At 33.3% G+C, this 24538-nt stretch overlaps 1 protein-coding gene across 6 annotated transcripts in view; it reads right to left on the reverse strand.

The window, feature by feature from the left end:
* The window catches only part of LOC123556943 (tripartite motif-containing protein 2-like), a 79934-nt gene that overhangs the window by 43259 nt on the left and 12137 nt on the right, over positions 1-24538 (reverse strand). Inside the window, exons 2-3 of one of the 6 annotated variants that reach the window (XM_045348046.2) lie at positions 18140-18338; positions 17734-17813 (exon numbers count right to left, since the gene is read on the reverse strand). Coding sequence is in view for 2 of the 6 variants with exons in the window: in XM_045348044.2 (XP_045203979.1) it covers positions 3919-3930 (12 nt within the window). In the remaining 4 variants the exon portion in view is untranslated. Of the gene's footprint in view, positions 1-3918; positions 3988-5879; positions 5902-6056; positions 6762-15576; positions 15744-17733; positions 17814-18139; positions 18339-24538 lie in introns of those variants that run through there. The other 5 variants (XM_045348044.2, XM_045348049.2, XM_045348048.2 and 2 more) reach the window with 5 other exon arrangements.

Raw genomic sequence — 24538 nt, forward strand, 5'->3', positions numbered from 1 at the left:
TTTATGGAAGATCAATGAAGTTTCAGACTGTGCCATACATATGGCTGAAAATTACATGTTTCTTTCTTTATTTCCAATTTATTTCCAATAAACTAACGCTATCAATCAATTTTACATGCGATCGGGTTTTCAATACTGTAAAATCATTTATTTTCATGGGCACAAAATTCAGTGGTTTCGGGCAAATCAGTTATTTCATGACAATACAAATTTGTGGGTTTTAACTTTTTATCAAAATTGGAGACGGGATTAAATTTTGTGGATTTAAATAAAACAGGAAAATTAGTTAAAGATTTCACAGTAAGTGGTAGTTTTCTATAAAATGCAAAATGCTCAATTTAATCAAACTACTGTCTCTAAGATAATAAATTATAGGGATGTGCAGTATAAAAGACATACCATATACTATGATTCTGGTGTGAAAAGATAATTATGTTTCATGGTACGAAAATGATATGTTGCAGTACAACATTGCTCCCATTCATATATGTAATTTAATGGTGTAATTACTTTGAACTTCAAAACATCTTGGCTATGCACTCTGCCAATTCACCAATCTTGATACTCACTTACTGTAACTCAGTGCACTTGGAGCATTTTTCATGACATGAAACAAGGTACATTTGTACTTTTAAATAACAACTTTGGTGTGTATGTAATATACATTGCGTTTCCTGCAATATAGTGGTCCGAAGAAGTTTGCCTGTAGGCAAAAAAGCAAAACTATGATAAAATCCACATCCATCAGAGCAAAACAGAAGTGTATCGTCAATGATTGATTGATTGATTTACTGACTGATTGACTGACTAATTGATTGACAGGGATGGCAACGAGTACCGATTTTTGTAATCGAGTACATACCGAATTTTTCGATCAAGTATTCGGTTACTCGTTAAAAGTGGTTTCCGTAACCGGAATAGGCGAGAATCAGCTGTATTTATCCTTTGTTCATAAATAATGGGATAAAGATAACCATATTGTTCTTTAGAGAGATATTTAAGTATAACTACAGTATCAATATAAAGACATACGAAAACTGAGTAAATTTTAATAGCTCATTTAAGATCATAATTACTCTATATATCGGCAACTAATAAAATGCTAAGCCAAACTTCTGGAGCAAACTGTGACGTTGGCATAAAATTGGAATGGTTTACTTTTCAAATTATAAATGATAATGTTCTTTATGAGGTAGGGTTAATTTTAACTTTTGCAAGTCGATTCAAGTCAAGTCAAAATCCTTTATTTCACTCATTTCATGTATATATGAATCAATGAGGTAACGTATTAACAATATGTTTGAGACTCTTACTAAGTAAATTATCAACAAAGTTTTAACAAAACTAACATGACAAAATGCAAAATTATTATTTCTAGTTGGCAAATATATATGTATAATTATGTATAAGTATAATTCTGGTATCTACTACTTGTTTAATACCCAATAAGGGCATCGGAGAGTCACAATAGACATTATTTAAAGGCTAATTATAGAATATGAGCTATCTTAATTGTAACAGTATTATTTTAACGAACTTGCACAAATTCAAATATTCTTTTCTGTTACTGGTATTCAAAAGTTGCTCTAATTTATATACGTTTGGATGTCTTAAGTAGTATCGTTTAATGAATTTTTTGCGATCATTTGAAAAAAGGCGGCATTCAAACAGATAATGATACTCGTCCCCTAACTTATTTTCACAGATGTTACATGTCCTAAGGTTTATTGGTATTCTTGTCCAATATCCAGTTTCGACTGGTAATCTATGATTTCGCCTGCGGAATTTTATCATAAATCGCAATAATGACTTCGGGGTGTTTGCACACAGGTAGGTTGTGGGTTTTCTAGTTGTTTATAATATAAGCGGTACTGCAATAAGCAGCATAATTACAATTTACAGCGATCATGATTTTGCAAACACGTGTTACCTGTCAGTGGTCATTATTGACTATTGTACATCAATTTACACCTTTGTGTTTGTATAATCTGGGTAACTGATCGAAAAGATGACAGGTACACACTTTGGTGTCATTTAAACAGCCGTGTTAAAATTGGCGTGTTTCTAGTCTTTCTTCTTTTACTATTTTTCCGAGTACTCAATTACTAAATTTCGTAATTGATACTCGGAACACCAAGCGAGTACTTGGTTAACCATTGACATCCCTACATAAATTATTAAACAATAAACAAATCTGTATGGACATAAATTGAAAGAGCCATGTCACAAAACATTACATGTTAAGGATAACATAAATAAGAGTAATGATGAGCTCAGAAGTCCATTGTGGTCCTCAAATATAACCAAGAGCACCGCAGTGCGGAGCAATATACACCCGAAGGTATTACCTTTGACCCCCCAAGTGTGACCTTAACCTTGAAGCAAGCCATCCGAACATGAGCTCTGCATGTGGTCTTCATGTGGTGAACATTTGTGCCAAGTTTCTTTAAAATCCTTCCAGCAGTTCAAGAGTTACAAAGCGGACAAGAAGCAAAGATCTTTGACCCCTAAGTGTTACCTTGACATTGAAGCGAGCCATTCAAAACATGTGCTCTGTACGTCATCTCATGTGGTGAACATTTGCTGCAAGTTTCTGTGAAATCCTTCAAAGCGTTCAAGAGTTACAGAGCAGACATGAAATTGCTAACGGACAGACGGACACTCGGGTGTATAAAAAAATTATAATTATATTTCTTATGACAGCTCGTTTAACAGATGTGGTAGTTGTAAATTTCATCACATATATTTACTAATCTTAGTATCATAGCAAGCTATACTGGTATAGCAGCTACATGTACATCCCTACTCCATTATGATAAAGATAATTATATATAACATAATAGATCTATCATGTTTTGTGATACAGTGATGCCATATTATAATAAACTGATAAAATTCATCATCTGTTATTTTTGATTATCTCCCTTTTCGGTTCAAATTGCAAATGTTCAGTATTAAAAGTAGTAGTTTTCTAACCACGTTATAATGCATAGCATCTCTTTGGACAGCATCTATTTGGAAAGCTGTTTCATCATTTTTCAACATAAAATTTAAAGCCTTATGGGACTTTAATGTATGGTTCCATTTTTAATGGATTAATCTACTCATGAAAATATTCAAAACTAGATATCAATCATTGACCTAAACTATGGTGGCATATTTCTGTCACGAGATAGCTAGGTAGCTATCATGATAATTTGTAAACTTTCCAGGAAATGTGTGAATTTTTTCTGAAATAATATTTTCTAGATATTTTTATTCATTTCCTGAAAATATTTTAGTGCAAAATTTCGCCTTAATGCTTGGAACTGCCACGAGATGCTTGGTAACTATCACGATAATATTTTAAACTTTCCATCAAAGTTGTGCACTTTTCTGAAAACATTATCGCAATAAATTATTTTTTTACAATACACCTTTCATTTCCAGGAAACTTTAGGCTATTGCGATAAACTTTTCAGAAAAATTTGAAATATCGAGAAAATTTCTGAAAGTATCGAGAAAGGTGATCTAGCTAATAAATGTCAGTTGTGGGCACTTACACAAAAAGGATTGAGAAAATAATGTAAATTATCACAATAATATTTCCAGGAAACCTTCCACTATTGAGATAATCTTTTTAGGAAAATTCGTTTTATCAAGATAATTTTTTGAAGTATTGCAAAAGCTACCTAGCTATCTCATGGCAGAAATATACCACCATACTAAATTTAATTTTCTAGTATTCCCTGTAAAAAAACCAAGGGAGACCACTGTTTAAAATTGGCATTTTTAAAAGCGGATGAATTACATCCCTGAATTCATTAAATGGACTGATACTAAACTCGCACAAATATGGTATAGTATACAACATTGTGTATGAACAAACCAAGTATTCGAAACTTTTTAAGAAATACAATGTATGTTAAAAGTACGTACCTGTATAAACATTTCCAATAGATTTCAAGTACATGTAATACACAGTGCAGAAACAGTGAACAACCAAAACTGAAACAGCAACGTGATTATATGACATACACAGTATCTGGGTTACACGTCGCTGTTATTTTCATTTATTTTTACCCTTCAAGGGAGTTTACGAGTCTTTTTCTGTAAGTAGTCAATAGTTTATATATCAAAGTGATAATTCATCTTAGATTTCATCAATAAGTGTATTTAGTACCGTCGTTATGTTACCGTAATCAAAAGCAATAACCAACTTTCTTTTGAAACTTCAGAAAGTGTCACATGAAGAAACCAGAGTTTCCTCTTCCAGTTGATAATATACGTGTATAAAATTGTTATCAAAGAAGTCCAGCATTGTCAATAAATTGTCCTTGAACTCATACGTTACAAGGTATGATATTTGTTTGTAATTTGGCAGTTGTTTGGTTTTAGTGCCAAGTATTCATAACTAAATTTGTAAGAACAAAATCTCATTAAGATTCTTCGGTAGACTAGTTCACTTTTCTGTTGTTCCTTACAATCTAACCGGTACTAACAATTCTATCAACAGGCGACTGGCTGTTTGTACTTCTGTAGATTTATCAAGCAGTGTCATATCATTATCTTCAGATGCCTCTTTTTCCACATGAGCAAATTTAACTTCTGTTTGGTGCACATGTAAGTCATTCTTGACTTATATTGACTGAGGAACACTTGAAATATGCCTTTCGAAAAACATCTTAAGGAATAAACATACCTTTATTTGGTAATTATCCAAGTATCAATCGAAAAAAAAATTATGCCATTTTTATCATATTTCGACAAATGGTTGAAATGGCATCGCTTATTTATAATTTCCGTTTTGGATGTTCAATCGTTTCTACCCTGTGTGTAATACCTTGCAGCCAAAGTCAGGTGCATCCAACATATGCTATTCTCCTAACACCGATGTATTAGTTATGGCTTTAATATCCTTTTAACATGACAAAACATAATAAAATAAACCTATTTTTCAATTGGTTGCCATGAAACAAATTGCAGTTTACAAAGTTACTCAGACATTCACTGAGATATTTGATCTTCAGCTAATTGTAGTACAAATAAACTGCTGCATTTTCATGCTTCCTGCAGAAATCAACAGAAAATCTTTTACAAGACAACTTTTTTAACACAGACTATTCACATAATATTGCCTTGTTTACCATAACAAATATTGAAAACAAGCTGCACCTTTAAAGAGGCATAGGACACTTAAGAAAATGTAAATTGACAGTTAAAACTTCTACAATACTTTAAAGAATCATTTAAGATGCAACCAAGTTTTTACAGCAAAAAGCAAAATTTTCATTTCTACACATTTTACAAAACTAGACATACAATAGGGTTATTATAATAGTAGCTCGATCTGGGATGCTGTATTTGGCTTGAGTGGATTTTGCCAGATCAGATCTCATGAGGCGCGCAAGCACCAAGTGTGACCCATCCTTGCAAAATCCATGAGAGCCGAATACAAAGTCCCAGATTTATCTACTGTTTATATACCTCCACCTTCTGTTTGTTGTTTTGTTATCAAATGAAATCTTTAATGTTTGTTGATATTAAAATAGAAACGAGTAAAGTTTTTATGTGCGCTATATAGAATGGTGTCAGGTCATGCGTATTAAATGAAAGTAGTCTGGCAACATACAATACAAAAGGTACAATATGGATTAATTTTCTGCCTGTTCATATTTACTGGTGAAATACAAGCCTTACTTTTAACAGAATTTATAGAATATATATAATAAATGTTTTTACTACATATACTTACTGAAACTCAATGTCACACAGAAGCACTCTGTTATTATATTTTGCCTATTAGGAAGCTATTTAGGCATACCCATTTAAAGAAGATTCACATACAAATGTCCCTAACATGAAAATGTATGCAACCAAAACAATGAATCATAACTCACAATATTTTTGTCAAAACCACAATGTTTTCATCAAAACCAAATACTTCACAGTATGCCCTGCAACCAATATTTACTGCATGCTGCATGTTCACAAAGCACTCATCTTTACCTATGTGTAGATTTAGATATAATATAATATTATCTCCAATAAAACTAAATATATATAAAGTTATTTACCATCAGCCTCAAAGTCCGATGTTTAAATTTTCTATATTTATTGTACAATCCTGATAAAACAAGTGCAGCTTACCTTTGACAGACTATCCCGGAAATTCCCATGGCTTAATGCTGTATTACTGTTGTTTAGAGGAAAACAATGCAAAAACCGGCTGGAATTATTACAAGAATCTAACTCAATTCATGAAACAGACATCATATGATGTTTACAAGTCTGAGAGAAAACAGTTGTTCTGCAGAAGTCGCAGTGCTTTCAAATATTTCCCACTTTCACACATGTGTAAGTGGTTTGAAATGTCATTATTTCACACAAAATGTCAAAATCCTTACAATACCAGTAAAAACAATAGATAAAAAAAGTTGAAATTTTGGACAGCTGATCCTATTTCATTAGTTTAAATGTACATCCAAAATTACTATTTTACTGTAACATTTTTTTGTTACTGTAAACGTGGTTTGTCTTCAAATGCATTAAATTCAAACTACACTAGCACTCGATGGAAGACCGGCAGCAAAATTTTGTCCTTAAGTAATCAACCACAGATCCTCCCCATTCACTGGTCAATGTGCTAAAAAAATATAAATTGATATAATTTTCCTAGTAAAACTGTATACATGACAATTTCTTTTAAACTCTATCTTTTTAATTTTTCCTCCTTCTTTTAAGAGAATTTTTTTTTGGTTTGTTTAAAACCACACTGTACCAGTATACATCGCTGTATAACATTTAAATACAGACATTATAAATGCCCCTTTCCTTATCTGTAAGTCATATAAAGTTTAAAGCTTTTATAAATACATAATTGTTATGTGAGTTAATCAGGAATGCAACAGGACTTATCATGTTATCATGTTATTTCTGCAGATTTATGACTACTCATGTCCAACTTAATTCAATGTCTCATATTCTAATTAACATTCACACTGTCTTTGCTGTCACCAGGAAAAAAATCATACCCAAAGCTAGAGCTATCACTGATGTGATAAACATTTTTACACATTTGGTTACCCAAGTTGTAATGTCAAATACAAGTAATGTCATGTAAAATATAACCCCTCTGAAATAGGTTCATGAACTTTATGAATTTATTCATGAATTTGTAAGAATTCATGAATTTGTAAGAAAAAGTTCACTTACTAAAATTCATGAACTCTCAAGTTCAAGAATATTACTTTCATGTAAATGTAGTTCATGAACATTTCAGAAAATCCATTAAATAATTTAAGAAATTCATGAACTTGAAAATGAAATTCAGATAATGATTGAAATTGTGATTCAGGAACTACAGGGTTATGGTTTTCCCCTGTGAAAGATTTTCTAGAACTAGTATTATGTTCTTGAACATTCAAGAACTTCTGAAGAACTTAAAGAACTGTTCCTGAACCAAAGAACTGTTCCTGAACCAGCATAACAGTTCTTAGACTGTGGTTCTAGAACAATGATGGTTCTTGACCATTGGTTCAAAAACTGCAAAAGTTCAAGAAATTACAGGACTTTACCAGTTCCTGAACAGTTACTGTTGGTAAGACTAAGAACCAAAACTGTTCATGAACACAGGTTCATTAAAAGTACTAAAATTCAGAACATTTTTCTAGTTCAGTACCAGATCTTGAACCCAATTGTGAGTTTCTGAACTGTTAATTCATTAAACATAAAACTTAGGTTTATTACCTTTTACAATAATGAATAAGTTCATGAACTGTTCATGAACATTAAATTCATAATGTCACATGATCAGTTTCCATTATTTTGTTGCATGCTGGGAAAATTTTTGCACATGTGATTCAGCAATTTTTGAGAAGTTTGTGCAGCAAATAAGAAGGAAATATTTATCATATTACAGTTAGGAATGGTTTAAAAGGAACATGAGTATACTGAATATCAAGTAAGTAATTATGGTGTTGTCATATATCGTTCATTTTAAAAACTATAAAATCCTTTTAAAATGTCACAAGTTTTCACGACCCTGAAGCAATTTTAACTAGTATCTGAATTTCAATCTTGATATTAAAGTAAATTATACATTGTTTAACATAATGTTTTGTATTTTATACAGCAATTGTTTACTTCTTACTATGCTCCCAATCCCACTCTAAACTTAGTTTACTGTTTTCACTCAACATGTCATTTGTTGAGGGTAGAATGACACCAATGAAGGGAAAATAAACCTTTGTTGTGAACCATAGCATTCTTCAGTTTTGTAAATTGTACTCTTTAAGACTCTGTGCTTAGTTAGAATGTTTCAAATGGTCAGTCGCCAGTTCAGCTTCCCTTGCACAAGGTGCCAGGTTGAGCTAGTAAGGATCGCTGTCTGTTCGTCCTACCATTTCTTTTAAACAACATCAGTCTCTGAAACTACTAGGCCAATGTTAATGAACCTTTTATACAGGAATTTTTCTTGTATCAAGCTCTACCGAAATTGTTCAAAGAGTTCCATCACATGCAGATCTCTCATGTTCATATAGTAAAGGCCATTTATGGCCGAAATGCCAAATAAAAGAAAAAACTCGCAAAGAATTGATTTTTTGTGTAAGTATTTTACAGGATGTATGTAACAACATATTAAAAGTATAGGAAAGTATCATGATGCAAAATGTCTATTTTGGGGTAAAAATGTTAAAAAAATAAATGAAACTGTGGATTTCTGGAATCAACCCATAGCAACAGAATTATGTATCTTAAGAGATCCAAATTTGGCACAACATTAGATTACTATATTGTACAAAACGTAGATTAATTAGAAATTTTTAAAAAAGCAAGATGGCGTCCTAAATCCAATATGGCCGCAATAAAAAACGACATTTAAACCAGAATTATCATTGATTTTATGTCAAATTGTCTCATATCATTGCTTTTACATACAGTAAGTTGATAATTGTTATATGCAGCTTAAGATGGAAAACATACTGCCAGAAGATTCAATACGGGGCAATAGTGAAGTATACAGACACAATTTTTGAGTCATTCAGCAGTAGAAATTGTCGTTAAGCAGCGATAACTTCCTTATTTATTAACAAAACATATATGAGTACAAGTATTTGTTTTCTAGTAGGATCATTTCCCATCTTTTCTTAGTAGGATCATTTCCATATGATAATCATGTTTTTGGGAAAAATTACATTGAAATTGTTTACAGTTCTGTTTTCACTAAATAGAAAAATGGCGCGAAATAGATGATAGTCAAATAGTCCTCAGGTTTTGTTTCGTTATTTTCTTTTCAATTCTTGCTGAAATCACATGACAGATCTATGCTTGATCTGTAGGTAGCCTTTTTATAATGAAATAATAACATTACAGAATTTGCCATGTTTACTTAGATCATACACCACCTCTACAATCTGGAGTCTCGATCATTTGACTGAAAATATTTTCCCGCATCAAACATGACCCCAGCTTTTTATATATCTTTATTCAGAACTGACAATATTCTTTAAGAAAATGTAAGTTACAGACATTTTACATTTTCAATTGGTCCTGGTGTGTTCTGCGGCCATTGTAAATACGTGCAATTTTATATAGAATAAAGAAGAACAGCTACTTAGTGTATTGTATGTGGTTAATTACAGTGATAACTTGATTTCATCATCACACATGATGTTATATACAATAGTAAAAGGGAACCAACTATTTATTAGAGCAAGTATTCATGTTCTTGTTGTAAAATATGTTAGAATTTGGACCTATCAGAAACAAGTTATAGCTGCAATTAAAATACACCTCTGCTAGGTAAGTTAATAAGACAGATTACAGTGAAGTCATTTTCTATCCAGCGATTGAGGATTCAACTTATAATTTATCCAAGTACCTTAAATGAGCTATTACAGCTACGCTGAAATGGCAGATAAATTACATAAAAAAGATTTGAGACTAAAAAATAGTTGCAGTATTGTAACTAGGTGTCAAGCTTTAGGGCCAGCACATAGAAATTAAACCTTTACGGGATAGACGATAGCAAATACAGGCTGAGCATTGGAAAGTTGAGACAGAGACGTTTGGTTTGGTAATCTTCTGAGTCAGTAAGAGAGTTCCAGCTCACAGACGGGGTTCAACATTCATACCAATATGGTGGTTTAATGCTATATGTTATAGCATGATATAAACACTGAGCATCCAAGAGTCAGGGCAATCATACTGAGTTGCAACTTCAAGTAAGAGAACATCGGCTGAACATCTATGTGAAAACACATCTGTGGATGTCTCTGAATTATTTTTTGTACTTTTAGCATGTGTATATGTTGAAATCTGCTCAACCCGGGGCTAGAGGGCGTGGACGGTAGCATGCATTTCCACTACCGTCCATGAACAGGCTCAATCAAACCGAGCCTGCAACATTTTCGTGTTTGTTGTGTTGAGCAACCTGTGGAGTTTCCTCTTTTTCTATTTTTGTATGTTGTCAATTCAAAGCCATTGTCTGACGGGAACTTCAACAAAAAGACCTGTCAAATATAGCATCCCCAGCCTATAGAAGTTTGAGCTGATTATCATTAGTTGAAGGTTGTTAGTTTGAAACATTGAGTGATTTTTGCCTGATCCCTGAAATTATCTAGCTCATAACCAGGGATACAAATTAGCAGGGGCCCAGTAGCCCATGGCTATATAGATTTTGGGCTGGGCCCCTAAATTGTTTGAGAAAATGCCTATATACCTAATGTTAAATATTTATTTTTGACAGTCTGGGTCCCTAAATAAAAATAGCTAGTTTATATCCCTGATAACTGATAACTGCAATTATTTATGAAATATTGGAACACAAAACATTTAGGCGAGATAGTCAGAGAAAAAAATATATATGAGGTATATGGTTTCACTAGCTCTACGTGTTTTAACAAAGAACATTCTACATAGTTTGTCAGTTAGTCTGAGACATTGTCACCTTAGTGACTGGACCCATTACAATGTTTAAGATACTAAAGGCATAGGCACTCTCCTGGGTCATATAACTCTAATTTGACATACATAGTATTGATATATATATATGCTACGTGGAAGTGTTGTTATGATATAGGTTTCTTTGCTTTTGCAAAGCATATTTTTTGTAAAATGTTATCAATTTATGTTCTTGGTAAAGGTTATAACGCACTTCATAGCCGTTCTTCTTTATTCTTTACAAAATTCATATATTTTCAATGACTGTGGCACACATCAGGACCTATTTAAATTTTTATAACTCACATTGTTTTGCAGAATATTGTCAAATACTAATATAAAGAAAAAGAAAAAGCATGAGTCATGTTTAATGCAGAAAAAAATATTTTCAGTCAAACACACATTTTTTAAACTGCAAATTTTTAAATCAGCTAAAGAATGAGACCCTTAAATTGTAGAGGGTGGTGTATGTTCTAGTATATATGACAAGTACTGTAGTGTTATCATTTCATTATGAAAATGCTACCAACATGTCAAGCATAGATTTGTCATGTGATTTCAGCAAGAATTGAAAAGAAAATAAGGAAAATAGTTCTACAGAGCAAAAAATAAATCGAGGACTATATGAATCCGCCATTATGCGAAGAATTGCGCTATTTGCCTATTTAGTGTCTTTATGCTTATAAGATAAACTTGTTTCTCTAACATTGTGCAAGTTTCATTTGAAATGTACAAACAACCCAGATGCATGTAAAAACACAAGGTTATAGTCTGATACCAACAGGGTCTAAGGTTTTATGGTAATTTCAGTAACGTATGACAACTCGTCAAATTTTGGCAAAAATAGCTGTAACAACATAATTTTCAATCAGTTTTCATAACTGTAGCCTACTTTGCCCTGTTCTGTAATTTTCTACCCGGATCTGTATACAAATTACACATTTAAGCAGTAACTATTAAATATGTTGGTTGTACCTCTGACTACTAAAAATCAGTAATATTTAGGATACCAATGTGCAGTTTTTGAGAAACAATACTGTACAACCAAAACATTAAAAATGTGATATTGTTTGTGTTGTATCAATATTTAACGCAAAATTTCAATGATTTTCTCATTTTCTATCCATTCTAGTCAAAGAAAACCATTCCCATGTGGCCAGATTTCATTTTTTACCAATATGCCCTTGTATGTTACAGCACACTAAATAGCTGTTCTTCTCTATTCTAGATAAAATTGTCATATTTCCAATGGCTGCAGAACACATCTGGACCTATTTTAAGTGTCTGTAACTTACATTTTCTTGAAGAATATCCTCAGTCCTGAATAAAAATCAGAAGAAAACCGGGGATCATGTTTGATGCAAGAAAAATATTTTCAGTCAAACCATTTTAGAGCAATTTTCCTATTCAGTGTATGTATTCCTAAATGATCTTGTGGCGGCCATTTTGGAATCGGAGAGCCATCTTGAATTTGTTTAAGACTGAAGTTTGTGCGTTTTGAAATAAAATGTATGTATGTTCTATGATGCTGGTCATCTTTCACACTATTTGAAGTTTTTGAAATACTTAAACGGTTTTCCTGTATAATGAAAATTTAATGGCGGCCATCTTGGATTTTGGCGGCCATCTTGGTTTTTTTTAAATAATCTTGAGCTTAAATTTTTTTGTGTTATAATTCTCTACTAACATGCAAAATTTCGCTTTCTTAATGAAAACAATGAAATTATTATGGGTCGATTCCAGAAATTCATAGTTTCAATTATATTTTTTAACGTTTTACTCCAAAAAATGCATTTTGCACCATGATACTTTTCTATACTTTTAGTATGTTGTTACATACGTCTTTTAGAATGCTTACACCAAAAATCAATTCTTTGCGAGTTTTTTCCCCTATTTTCATAAAAGGCCTTTACTAATAGTGTTACACTCCTACCAGGTGACCTTGACAAGTTCATGAATTTTTTCATGAAACCTGTTTTTTTTTTCTTTTTAACAAAAATAGTTCATGAATAAAAATTCATGAAAATCAAAATTAATGTTTCATGAATAAATATTCATGAGAATCAAAATTTATGTTTCATGAATATATATTCATGAGAATCAAAATTTATGTTTCATGAATTTCAATATTCATGAACTTGTTCATGTATTATTTTTAATTAATGAACAAGTTCGTGAATATCGAAATTCATGAAACATAAATTTTGATTCTCATGAATATTTATTCATGAACTATTTCATGAATTTGTTCATGAACCTTTTTCACAGGGGAAGTAATGTCAAATTACAATACTAGTTATGTCCACACAGTTATGTCAGACTTACATACAAGATAAGTAATACCAGATTGTATATCTGGTTTATAAAACTAATGTTCTTTGGCTTCTTATAAAACACAATGGCAACAATGGTAATTTAAAATAGTTCTGCATGTTCAGATCTAAATTTTTTCTACAATGTAGAATTTCAATAAACCTTCATTTATGACTACTCATGTTCCAATTAATTCAATGTCACATATTCTAAAATAAAATGCCTTGTTATTGTCTTAGCTTTTGATTTTCTTTCTGCAGACGTTATAACACGAAAAAACATGCATTATCCCTACAATTCCATCAATTTTACTAAATTCCAAAATTCCTCAAGTTTACAGCACTGATCCAGATCAAGCACAGTTTGAAACAGGTGGTGTTTTTCTCAATGATGAATTTAGACATTTTATCAGTCATCTAAAATCTGTTTTTCCTTCTAAATTTTTATCTATAAATGATAAAGAATATATATTATGTAAGTACAAAACTGGAAGATCTCTACAAAATATTTTAACTAGCAGATTTCCATTTAAGATTAAATTTTTGATGGAAGTTGTGGAATAGGTACAAAATTTTATAGGAATCAGCAGACTGATATACAACATAATTACAATTTAATATCTGTGGAAATGATAAATATACTTAATTAATGTTTTGGGTTACTGAGTTTAAATTTTTCATTTTTTTTTCTCCCAAATTTTCTGTGTTTCCTAGTCTGGCCAGATCTATTTATGACCTTTGTTTTTTTTCTTTTATCATTTCTTGTGGTAAAGGGAAATAATCTTAGATATAAATGAATGACAAGTGCAGTTACCTACCATGCTGTAAAATAGGAGATTCAGCTTTCAGTATGCCAGACTAACTTGGCACATGTCAGATACCAGACTGGCAATATGAGACCAAGTAGTGCAAAACCAGTTATATAAGACTAGCAATGGAAAATTAGTAACATCAAGACTGCTCATGCCATAATAGCAGTGTCAGACTTGTAATTTCAGACAATTTATGCCAAACCAGTTAAAAAATGACTAGAAATGCTAGACCAGCTATGTCTTGACTGGGGCTGCCAGACTAGAAATACCTGACTAGTAATGCCAGGCAAGTAATGTCAGTATAAATGCTGGACCAGTAACTACTGACTAGTAATACCAGACAAGACAAGTAATGCCTGACTGTTAAAGCCAAGGCAGTAATGCCTGACTCAGAAATACCTTACCAGTAATGCCTGACTAGTTATGTCAGACCAGTAATGCCAGTATAAATGCCAGACCAGTAATTACTGTCCAGTAATGACAGACCAGTAATGTCTGACTGGTAATACCAGACTAGTAATGCCTGACAAGTTATGTCAGACCAGTAATGTCAGTATAAATGCCAGACCAGTAATTACTGTCCAGTAATGCCTGACTAGTAATGTCTGACTGGTAATACCAGACTAGTAATGCCTGACTATAGTAATTTCGGTATAAATGCCAGGCCAGTAATTACTGTCCAGTAATACCAGACCAGTAATGCCTGACTAGTAGAGCCAGACTAGTAATGCTTGACAGGTAATACCAGACTACATGTAGTAATGCCAGACTAGAAATGCCTGACTAGTAATACAAGACTAGTAAACTACTGTCAAGTAATGTCAAACCAGTAATGCCTGACTAATAATGCCAGACCAGGAAACCAGACTAGTAATGTCTGACTAGTAATACCAGAATAGTAATGCCTAAATAATAATGTCAGTATAAATGTCAGACAAGTTATGACATTCCAGTAATATCAGACAAGTAATGACTGACCAGTAATACCAGACTAGTAATGCCAGATCAGTAATGTTTGACTGTCAATGTCTAATTCTAATTTCAGACCAGTATAAATGGCATACCATAAAAACTGTCAATGCCAGATCAGTAACACCTGACTAGTAATGTCTGACTAGTAACGCTAGACTGGCAATGTCAGACTAGCAATGTGTTACAAATATTTAAGTAATTTCAGAAAAGTAATGCATGAATAGTAAGGCCAGCCTTGTAATGTCTTATTAGCAATGTCAGACTAGTAACATTGATTTGTAGTCTATACTTCCAACTTATATAACATTTTCACACTTTTTTTATGAGAAAGGGTTTATACCAGTATGTAAAGTCAGACTAGTTATGTCCACACAGTTAGGTCAGACTTGTATACAAGATACTAAGTAAGTAGTAAGTAATACCAGATTGTATATCTGCTCTATAAAAGCTTATGTTTAAGTAAGCATCTTCTTTGGCTTCTTATAAAACACAATGACAACAATGGTACTTTAAGCAGCAATTATAAAGCAAGGCTTAAAATTAAACCACTGTCTTACCTTACATAAAACTGAGCCACAATTAGTCCACTATTCACTCTAAATTTCAGCTGAATTTTTTACTCTGTCTTAACACATAATACTGACTCCTAACAAAAACTGCTAGATTTTTTTCTATACTTTTAAAAAGTATGACCTGAGTTTTTTTTAAATACTTTTACATTGTTTCTTATAGACAAAAAGTTGTGGACCAAGTGTTATACAATACAATACTTGGCTGTTGATAAAGGAAAAACAAAAGATACTAGTGTGTTTGATGTATGGGTTAAACAAACAGTATAGATACCAATCTGAAATATAATCTATATCATAATTAACCTATCTAGTTCCTCTAAGTATCTCTTTAAACCATGCACAGATTGTGTTTTGTCTATCTGAGTTTTCAATAAAATCTTTGTAAAATTTCATTTCATCGTTTTTTTCCATTTTTAATGACATCATTTACACCAGAAAATTTGCTAAGAAGAGAGAATACAATTACATTTTTCTCCTAAACTGACTGTTTCATGGGTGCAGACTGGTAGAGGTACCCCATACTCTCTGTGTTCATCAATGACTTATTAGTCCAGTTCAAACCTGTAACTTCAGAAATTCTTACAACTTATATTAACTATGCACCATTAATATCTCTCAAACATCGGACCAGTTTTTGTGCCAAAGCTGGAAAATGAGGTGACCCTGGTCATTTAAAGCTCTCATTGATTCAAACCTGTGACCTCATGTTAACCTTCACCCATCCACAAACAGATAACATTTCGATGCCTGGTGACCCCATGCTTTTTGGATCATTTGAAAGAGTTGTGTCTGTTGAACAAGAATTAGTAAATAAGATGACCATAATATTCATGAATCACTACAGTCCTGTTTTTTGCGTATTTGAAATATTTTAATAGCACTGTTATAATTAAAGAACCTGCTTATTTGTGGACCGGATACTTTAACTACCCACACTTAAACATTACCAATCAAACTGAGACAGATTTTTATTACTAACATATCATAAACAATGAACAGTGTCAACATCTGATATTAGGTCCGAAAACTGATAATCCAACAACATTGCACTGGCTGCATTAGAAACATTGTAAATCCTGCAAATCAATATGAATAGCAGAATACTGAATGCAAAGTCAATACAGGGATAGACACATTTTCTCATGAAATTTATTGATTAGCAAACAAACAAGTAATTCTTTATGAATCAAAGCAAGCTGATAAGACTATTTAAATATCATCAAATTTCCTTATTAAGCATTAAATTACCTGAAGTAAATTTGGTCAATTTTCAAAGGATGATTTGACAATTCCTAATTTCCTATATAGTTTCCAAAATTTAATATATGCTACTAAGAAGAGCAAAATAATTTCATGATAAACATCAGAACAATTAAATATTAATAAATTAATTTGTATTTGTTGGTGGCTGGGTGAGTGGGGATGTTGCTTATGTTGTTAAAACCTGTAGCCCAACACATTTTGCATTATATGTAAACACATATGTGTAATCTTTTATATAAGGGTTTATAACAAATGCAATAAAATGTATTTACAATAATCATTTGTAGGACACAGAGCAAAAAATTCATTCTTAGATAAGGCGATTTAAATCTTATGTGAAAAGGCAAGCTTTTTTTATACCGATACAAACCTTCAAGGCTCATTCATGCAATCTCTAATAAAGAATAATTATTTACCATGTATGTTTTAAATTAAAATAAGATCAAATTCATTTGACTGTCACAAGAACACACCTTTGTTAATTGCTTCTCACAAATCACTTTGTACAAGGTCATATGATGTGAGTCATCAAAATAAAAAGAATTAACCATTTCAACTTTCCTAATACATGGACCCCTACTTGAAAAATATTTCATCTGAACCGCAAAATCCTTCCTTCATCAACATTCACTTACAAATTTCTTAAAACAATAAATTTTGATGTTGCCTTTTAACATGAAAAGTAATAATTTATTATGTTAATGTCAAATAATAATTTCAATCATTTCTTGCATTCATATACAAAATTTCATTTGTTTCTGTAAGATATCTGTTTGAAATTGTAATTACATTAATATCAAACATACTTTCTAGAAAATCAAACTTGATATAGCACTAAAGTCTTGTCCGACTGACAAAATAAAAAGACAAAAATCTTACATTTTTCTCTTTGGGTTTGTTTCAGCTACATGATAAACAGGAATGTGAAGGACTGCAAACCCCTGCCACTATCAAAAACTCTGAAATTATAATACCAAAAGCAAAGTATTATATTAATACACAAAAGAATATTCTCTTCATCTAACAAGAAAATAAATTAACATAATTTTATGAAAACAATGTCTTTGCAGTTGATACCAGATTTATTTAAGACAATTTCAATAGAATTCAATCAAAATATTAGTATGAAAACTGTTTTCCATTATAATATATAATGATTCAATAAAATACTGAAACAAATATATATCTAACCAATACAAATATGCAATTCAACAAAACTATTTCATAAAATTCTAGCGTTATTTAAAACATATCAAAATCACCAAACTAAAATACAATTTTTTACCAAATATGTTAATCCATTCAGTAATCAGTGTATTCCTTGTCCAGAATGTTCACATTGAGAGCTTGGTGAGACACTCATTTCCTGTGCACCTCTACCACCGCCACCACGATGACTCATAAGATAAAAAGTGCCGGTATTGGAAAATTTCTCTCTAATGCCTCCTTCTAGAGGCATCTTCTTGTATCACCTCAGACTGAAACTGGAGAAAAATCAATCGTAAGACTATCCTTTTACAAAACTGAATTGTTTTACTTCAATGTAAACGCTATATTAGTCACAAATTAAAGATTGTTACACGAGAACTGCAACCAGACACAATAACATGTTAACCCCCAAAGATGGCCAAATGATTAGTGGCACTATTTTTTCTCTGAAAGGCATTCATGAAAGGTCCCTATTTTGCATGTCCAAATGGGTTTCAACTTACCAAATTAGCTCAGCTGAAATAGAAGACCAGTCAGAGTGTCACAGGTTTGATTTAATGGTTCCAGCAATCTTTGTTGCTTCTTTCATAAGGTGTAATACCATGTTTTAACAAAATGTCAGGGTTTAACATCATGTTTTAACAACCTTTCAGTTATATACATGCACCTGGCATTGCTCATTTGCTAATATTTTCTGACCACCTTTTCTCCACATGAACATAACTTCCTCATCATGCTAAGTAGCAGTGAAGGAATGTTTATTTGTTTGTTTGTTTTGGGCTTGGCGCATTTTTTCGACAGTATTTCAGTTACATAAAGGCTGACAAATAACCTAACCAGTGTTCCTGGATTCTGTACCAGTACTTATCTGTTCTCCACAAGTAACTGTCAACTTCCCAAAATCAACTAGAACTGTCACAGGAGTGACTCATACCCCCACCATACGGTTTTGTCACAGAAGAATGACAACCATAAGTAATCTTAACAAGAGGACCATGATGGTCCTGAATCGCTCACCTATCCCCACATGACCCAGTGTTGAACTGAGTATGACGTCGTTATTTCTATTATTTGACAAAGTGACCTAGTTTTTGAGCTCATGTGACCTAGATATCATCAAGATGAAAAATTCTGACCAATTTTCATGAAGATCCATTGAAAAATATGACCTCTAGAGTTACTGACCGCACGTGACCCAGTTTCGAACCTGACCTAGATATCATCAAGGTGAACATTCTGACCAATTTTCATAAAGATCCTATGAAAAATATGGCCTCTAGAGAGGTCACAAAGTTTTTCTATTTTCAGACCTACTGTCCTAGTTTTTGACCGCACGTGACCCAGTTTCAAACTTGACCTAGATATCATCAAGGTGAACATTCTGACCAATTTTCATGAAGATCCATTGAGAAATATGGCCTCTAGAGAGGTCACAAGGTTTTTCTATTTTTAGACCTACTGACCTAGTTTTTGACCGCACATGACCCAGTTTCGAACCTGACCTAGATATCATCAAGGTAAACATTCTGACCAATTTTCATGAAGATCTCATGAATAATATGGCCTCTAGAGGTCACAAGGTTTTTCTATTTTTAGATCTACTGACCTAGTTTTTGACCCCACGTGACCCAGTTTCAAACTTGACCTAGATATCATCAAGGTGAACATTCTGACCAATTTTCATGAAGATCGATTGAGAAATATGGCCTCTAGAGAGGTCACAAGGTTTTTCTATTTTTAGACCTACTGACCTAGTTTTTGACCCCACGTGACCAAGTTTCGAACCTGACCTAGATATCATCAAGTTGAACATTCTGACCAATTTTCATGAAGATCTTATGAAAAATATGGCCCCTAGAGAGGTCACAAGGTTTTTCTATTTTTAGATCTACTGACCTAGTTTTTGACCCCACGTGACCCAGTTTCAAACTTGACCTAGATATCATCAAGGTGAACGTTCTGACCAATTTTCATGAAGATCCATTGAGAAATATGGCCTCTAGAGAGGTCACAAGGTTTTTCTATTTTTAGACCTACTGACCTAGTTTTTGACCTCACGTGATCCAGTTTCGAACTTGACCTAGATATCATCAAGGTTAACATTCTGACAAATTTTCATGAAGATCTCATGAAAAATATGGCCTCTAGAGAGGTCACAAGGTTTTTCTATTTTTAGATCTACTGACCTAGTTTTTAATCCCACGTGACCCAGTTTCGAACTTGACCTAGATATCATCAAGATGAACATTCTGACCAACTTTCATAAAGATCCCGTGAAAAATGTGACCTCTAGAGTGGTCACAAGCAAAAGTTTACGCACGCACCCACGCACGCACTGACACACTGACGACGGACGCCACGCGATCACAAAAGCTCACCTTGTCACTTTGTGACAGGTGAGCTAAAAATACTTAGAATAATATGAAAATGTCAAAAAAGCTTAATACTTAAAAAGAAGTTTACTTGTCTTTGGAGTACTTCATCCTAGGCCTCCACATATAAGTAATACTAGTATAATTATGTGCCCTGGATGAGGGATGAGGTAAATATAAAAAATCTCTAATATTAGAGATACACTAAAAGTGAATACAAACAAGAGCACCGCCTTGCGGGTGCTGACGCTCATCTGATTTTTTTTGTATAATAGAAATATTGTCCTACCCATGATTTTCTAAGTCTAAAAAGGGCCATCATTCTTGCAAAAAGCAGGATAGAGTTATGTTTCTTGATGTACAGTGTCCACTTATGATGGTGAAAAACTGTTGCAAGTTTTAAAGCAATAGCTTTGATAGTTTATGAGAAAAGTTGACTTAAACATAATACTCAACCAAGAAAACGATTTTCTAATTCCAAAAGGGGCAATAATTATTGCAAAAAGCAGGATGGAGTTATGTTGCTTGCTGTACAGGGTCAGCTTATGATGGTGAACAAGTGTTGCAAGTTTCAAAGCAATAGCTTTGATAGTTTAAGAGAAAAAGTTGACCTAAACATAAAACTTAACCAAGAAATCTGATATTTTCTAAGTACAAAAGGGGCCATAAATCTTGCAAAAAGCAGGATGGAGTTATGTTTCTTGCTGTACAGGGTCAGCTTATGATGGTGAACAAGTGTTGCAAGTTTTAAAGCAATAGCTTTGATAGTTTAGGATAAAAGCTGACCTAAACATAAAACTTAACCAAGAAAACTGATTTTCTAAGTCCAAAAGGGGCAATAAATCTTGCAAAAAGCAAGATGGAGTTATGTTTCTTGATGTACAGGGTCTGCTTATGATGGTGAACAAGTATTCCAAGTTTCAAAGCAATAGCTTTGATAGTTTAGGAGAAAAGTTGACCTAAACATAAAACTTAACCAAGAAATCTGATATTTTCTAAGTACAAAAGGGGCCATAAATCTTGCAAAAAGCAAGATGGAGTTATGTTTCTTGCTATACAGGGTCAGCTTATGATGGTGAACAAGTATTCCAAGTTTCAAAGCAATAGCTTTGATAGTTTAGGAGAAAAGCTGACCTAAACATAAAACTTAACCAGGCAACGCCGACGCAGACACAGACGCCGACGCCGACAACCGCTCAAGTGATGACAATAACTCATCATTTTTTTTCAAAAAATCAGATGAGCTAAAAAGTGTCTTACCGACCCATGTTACCACAGAACAAGAGTGCCAGAATGTCACAATATACGCCCGTCACATTTCTTTACTCTAGCACCTGTATTTGCAAATGGAATTTTAATTTTGTGGTTGTTTAGTAATCATTGTAAGTCTTTTGTTTTTCTAAGTCCACAAAAAAACTCCTTACCAGGTAGAGATACCTTAAAATACACCTAAAATCTGAAAGTAACATCTATGTTGTACCACAGAAAAGTGGTCTTGTTTTTTCCCTACGGTCAGTTATAAAAAAGTTACAATATAAGTTATTTATAGTAACAACTAAGGGAAGGTAATCTTAAAAAAAAAAAAAAAAAAAAAAAAAAAAAAAAAAAAAAAAAAAAAATCCAAAAAAAAATTGTAAGTCCACACAAAAATTTTTACCAGGTAGAGATTGGTCAAAATACACCTCATAATTGGATGTAGCATGCATGTTGTACTACAGAAAAGTGGTCTCGATTTTTCCCTACGACTAGTAATGAAAAAGTTACAATATAAGCTATTTATAGTAACAACAAAGGGAAGTAATTCTAAAAAGGGAACTGCGCATGACACTTCGTCTCATGATGGTGTATAATTGTGCCAAGTTACATCAAAATCCCTCTATGCATGAAGAAGAAATGCTTCGGACAAAGTCATTCTTGTATCTGACCTTTGGCCTCTAAGTGTGACCTTGACCTTAGACCTAGGGACCTGGTTCTTGCGCATGACACTCCACCTCGTGGTGGTGAACATTTGTGCCAAGTTATATCAAAATCCCTCTATGCATGAAGAAGAAATGCTCCGTACAAGGTTTTCATTCTTGTATCCTTTGACCTCTAAGTGTGACCTTGACCTTAAACCTAGGGACCTGGTTCTTGCGCATGACACTCTGCCTCGTTGTGGTGAACATTTGTGCCAAGTTATATCAAAATCCCTCTATGCATGAAGAAGATATGCTCCGGACAAAGTTTTCTTTCTTGTGTCCTTTGACCTCTAAGTGTGACCTTGACCTTAGACCTAGGGACCTGGTTCTTACGCATGACACTCCGTCTCATGATGATGAACAACTGTGCCAACTTTCATCAAAATCCCTCAATGCATGAAGAAGATATGCTCCGGACAAAGTCATTCTTGAATTTGACCTCTAAGTGTGACCTTGACCTTAGACCTAGGGACCTGGTTCTTACGCATGACACTCTGTCTCATGATGGTGAACAACTGTGCCAAGTTTCATCAAAATCCCTCCATGCATGTAGAAGATATGCTCCGGACAAAGTCTGTGGACGCCGCCCGCCCGCCATCAAGCCCGCCCGCCCGCCCGCCAGGGGCGTTCCCATAATACGTCCCGTTTTTCAAACGGGCGTATAAAAATGTATTTACTTTTTACATAGGACTGATAATAAAAAAGAAAAATACCAAAAATATTGAAAATCTAAAAATAGGATTTCTAAAAATAGACTAATTCCTGGAATTTAAGGGGAAGAAACTCAGTACAAAAGTTAACAAGAGCGCCGCCAAGCGGGGCAATATACACCCGAAGGCTTACATCATATGATTGGAGCAAAATTTTAAGAACTTGACTGTTGTAGCCCCAAAGGACTGGAACAACAAAAGGAAAACTTCAAAAAACAAATCTAGGTCCACAAAAAAAAAATCAAAGTCTACAAAAAAATCCTTATCAGGTATAGGTATGTAAAAATACACCTTAAAATTAGATGTACCTTTCATGTTGTACCACAGAAAAGTGGTCTCGGTTTTTCCCTACGGCCAATAATAAAAAAGTTTCAAAATAAGCTATTTATAGTAACATAAAAGGGAAGTAATTCAAAAAAAAAAAAATTATTGTAAGTACAAAAAAGAGATCTGCCAAATAAAAACAAGACCACTGCAATGCAGAGCAATATACACAAAGCAAAGTCATATATGACCTTTGACCCTTAAGTGTGACCTTGACCTTGAAGCGAGTCATCCGGAACATGCGCTCTGCACATTGTTACAATGTGGTGAACATTTCTGCCAAGTTTCTTTGAAATCCTTCCAGCAGTTCAAGAGTTACAGAGCGGACACGAAACAAACTGATATGACTTTTGACCCCTAAGTGTGACCTTGACCTTGAAGCAAGTCATCCGGAACATGCGCTCTGCACGTCATCTTGGTGTGGTGAACATTTGTGTCAAGTTTCTTTGAATTCCTTCAAGGGGTTCAAGAGTTACAGAGCGGACACGAAACAAACTGATATGACCTTTGACTCCTAAGTGTGACCTTGACCTTGAAGTGAGACATCCAAAACATGCGGTCTGCACATCATCTCAGTTTGGTGAACATTTGTGTAAAGTTTCCTTGAAATCCTTCAAGGGGTTCAAGAGTTACAGAGCGGACACGAAATTGCTAACGGACAGACGGACACCAGCGCCATAATATAATACGTCCCTTCGGGCGTATAAAAAAAAGGTTACTTCCCTTTGGCTCTAAGCCAATCAGAATGAGATATAGTGAAAATAATCAAAATTAACCTTAAATTCTAAGGAAAAGGGGACATAATTCAAGAAAAATTGGTGTCAGAGTTATGTACCTTGTGTCACATGATGTGGGTGATGAGGTGGAACATCTATTTTAAGTTTAAATCAAATCCATTTAGTAGTAACTGAGATACAGTGAATATACATCAAAATTAACCTTAAATTCTAAGTAAAAAGGGGCATAATTCATGAAAAATTGGTGTCAGAGTTATGCACCTTGTGTCACATGATGTGGGTGATGAGGTGAAACATCTATTTTAAGTTTGAATCAAATCCATTTTGTAATAACTGAGATATAGTGAAAATACATCAAAATCAACCTTAAATTT

Source organism: Mercenaria mercenaria, chromosome 5 (assembly GCF_021730395.1).
Source record: "Mercenaria mercenaria strain notata chromosome 5, MADL_Memer_1, whole genome shotgun sequence".
Classification (NCBI taxonomy): domain Eukaryota; kingdom Metazoa; phylum Mollusca; class Bivalvia; order Venerida; family Veneridae; genus Mercenaria; species Mercenaria mercenaria.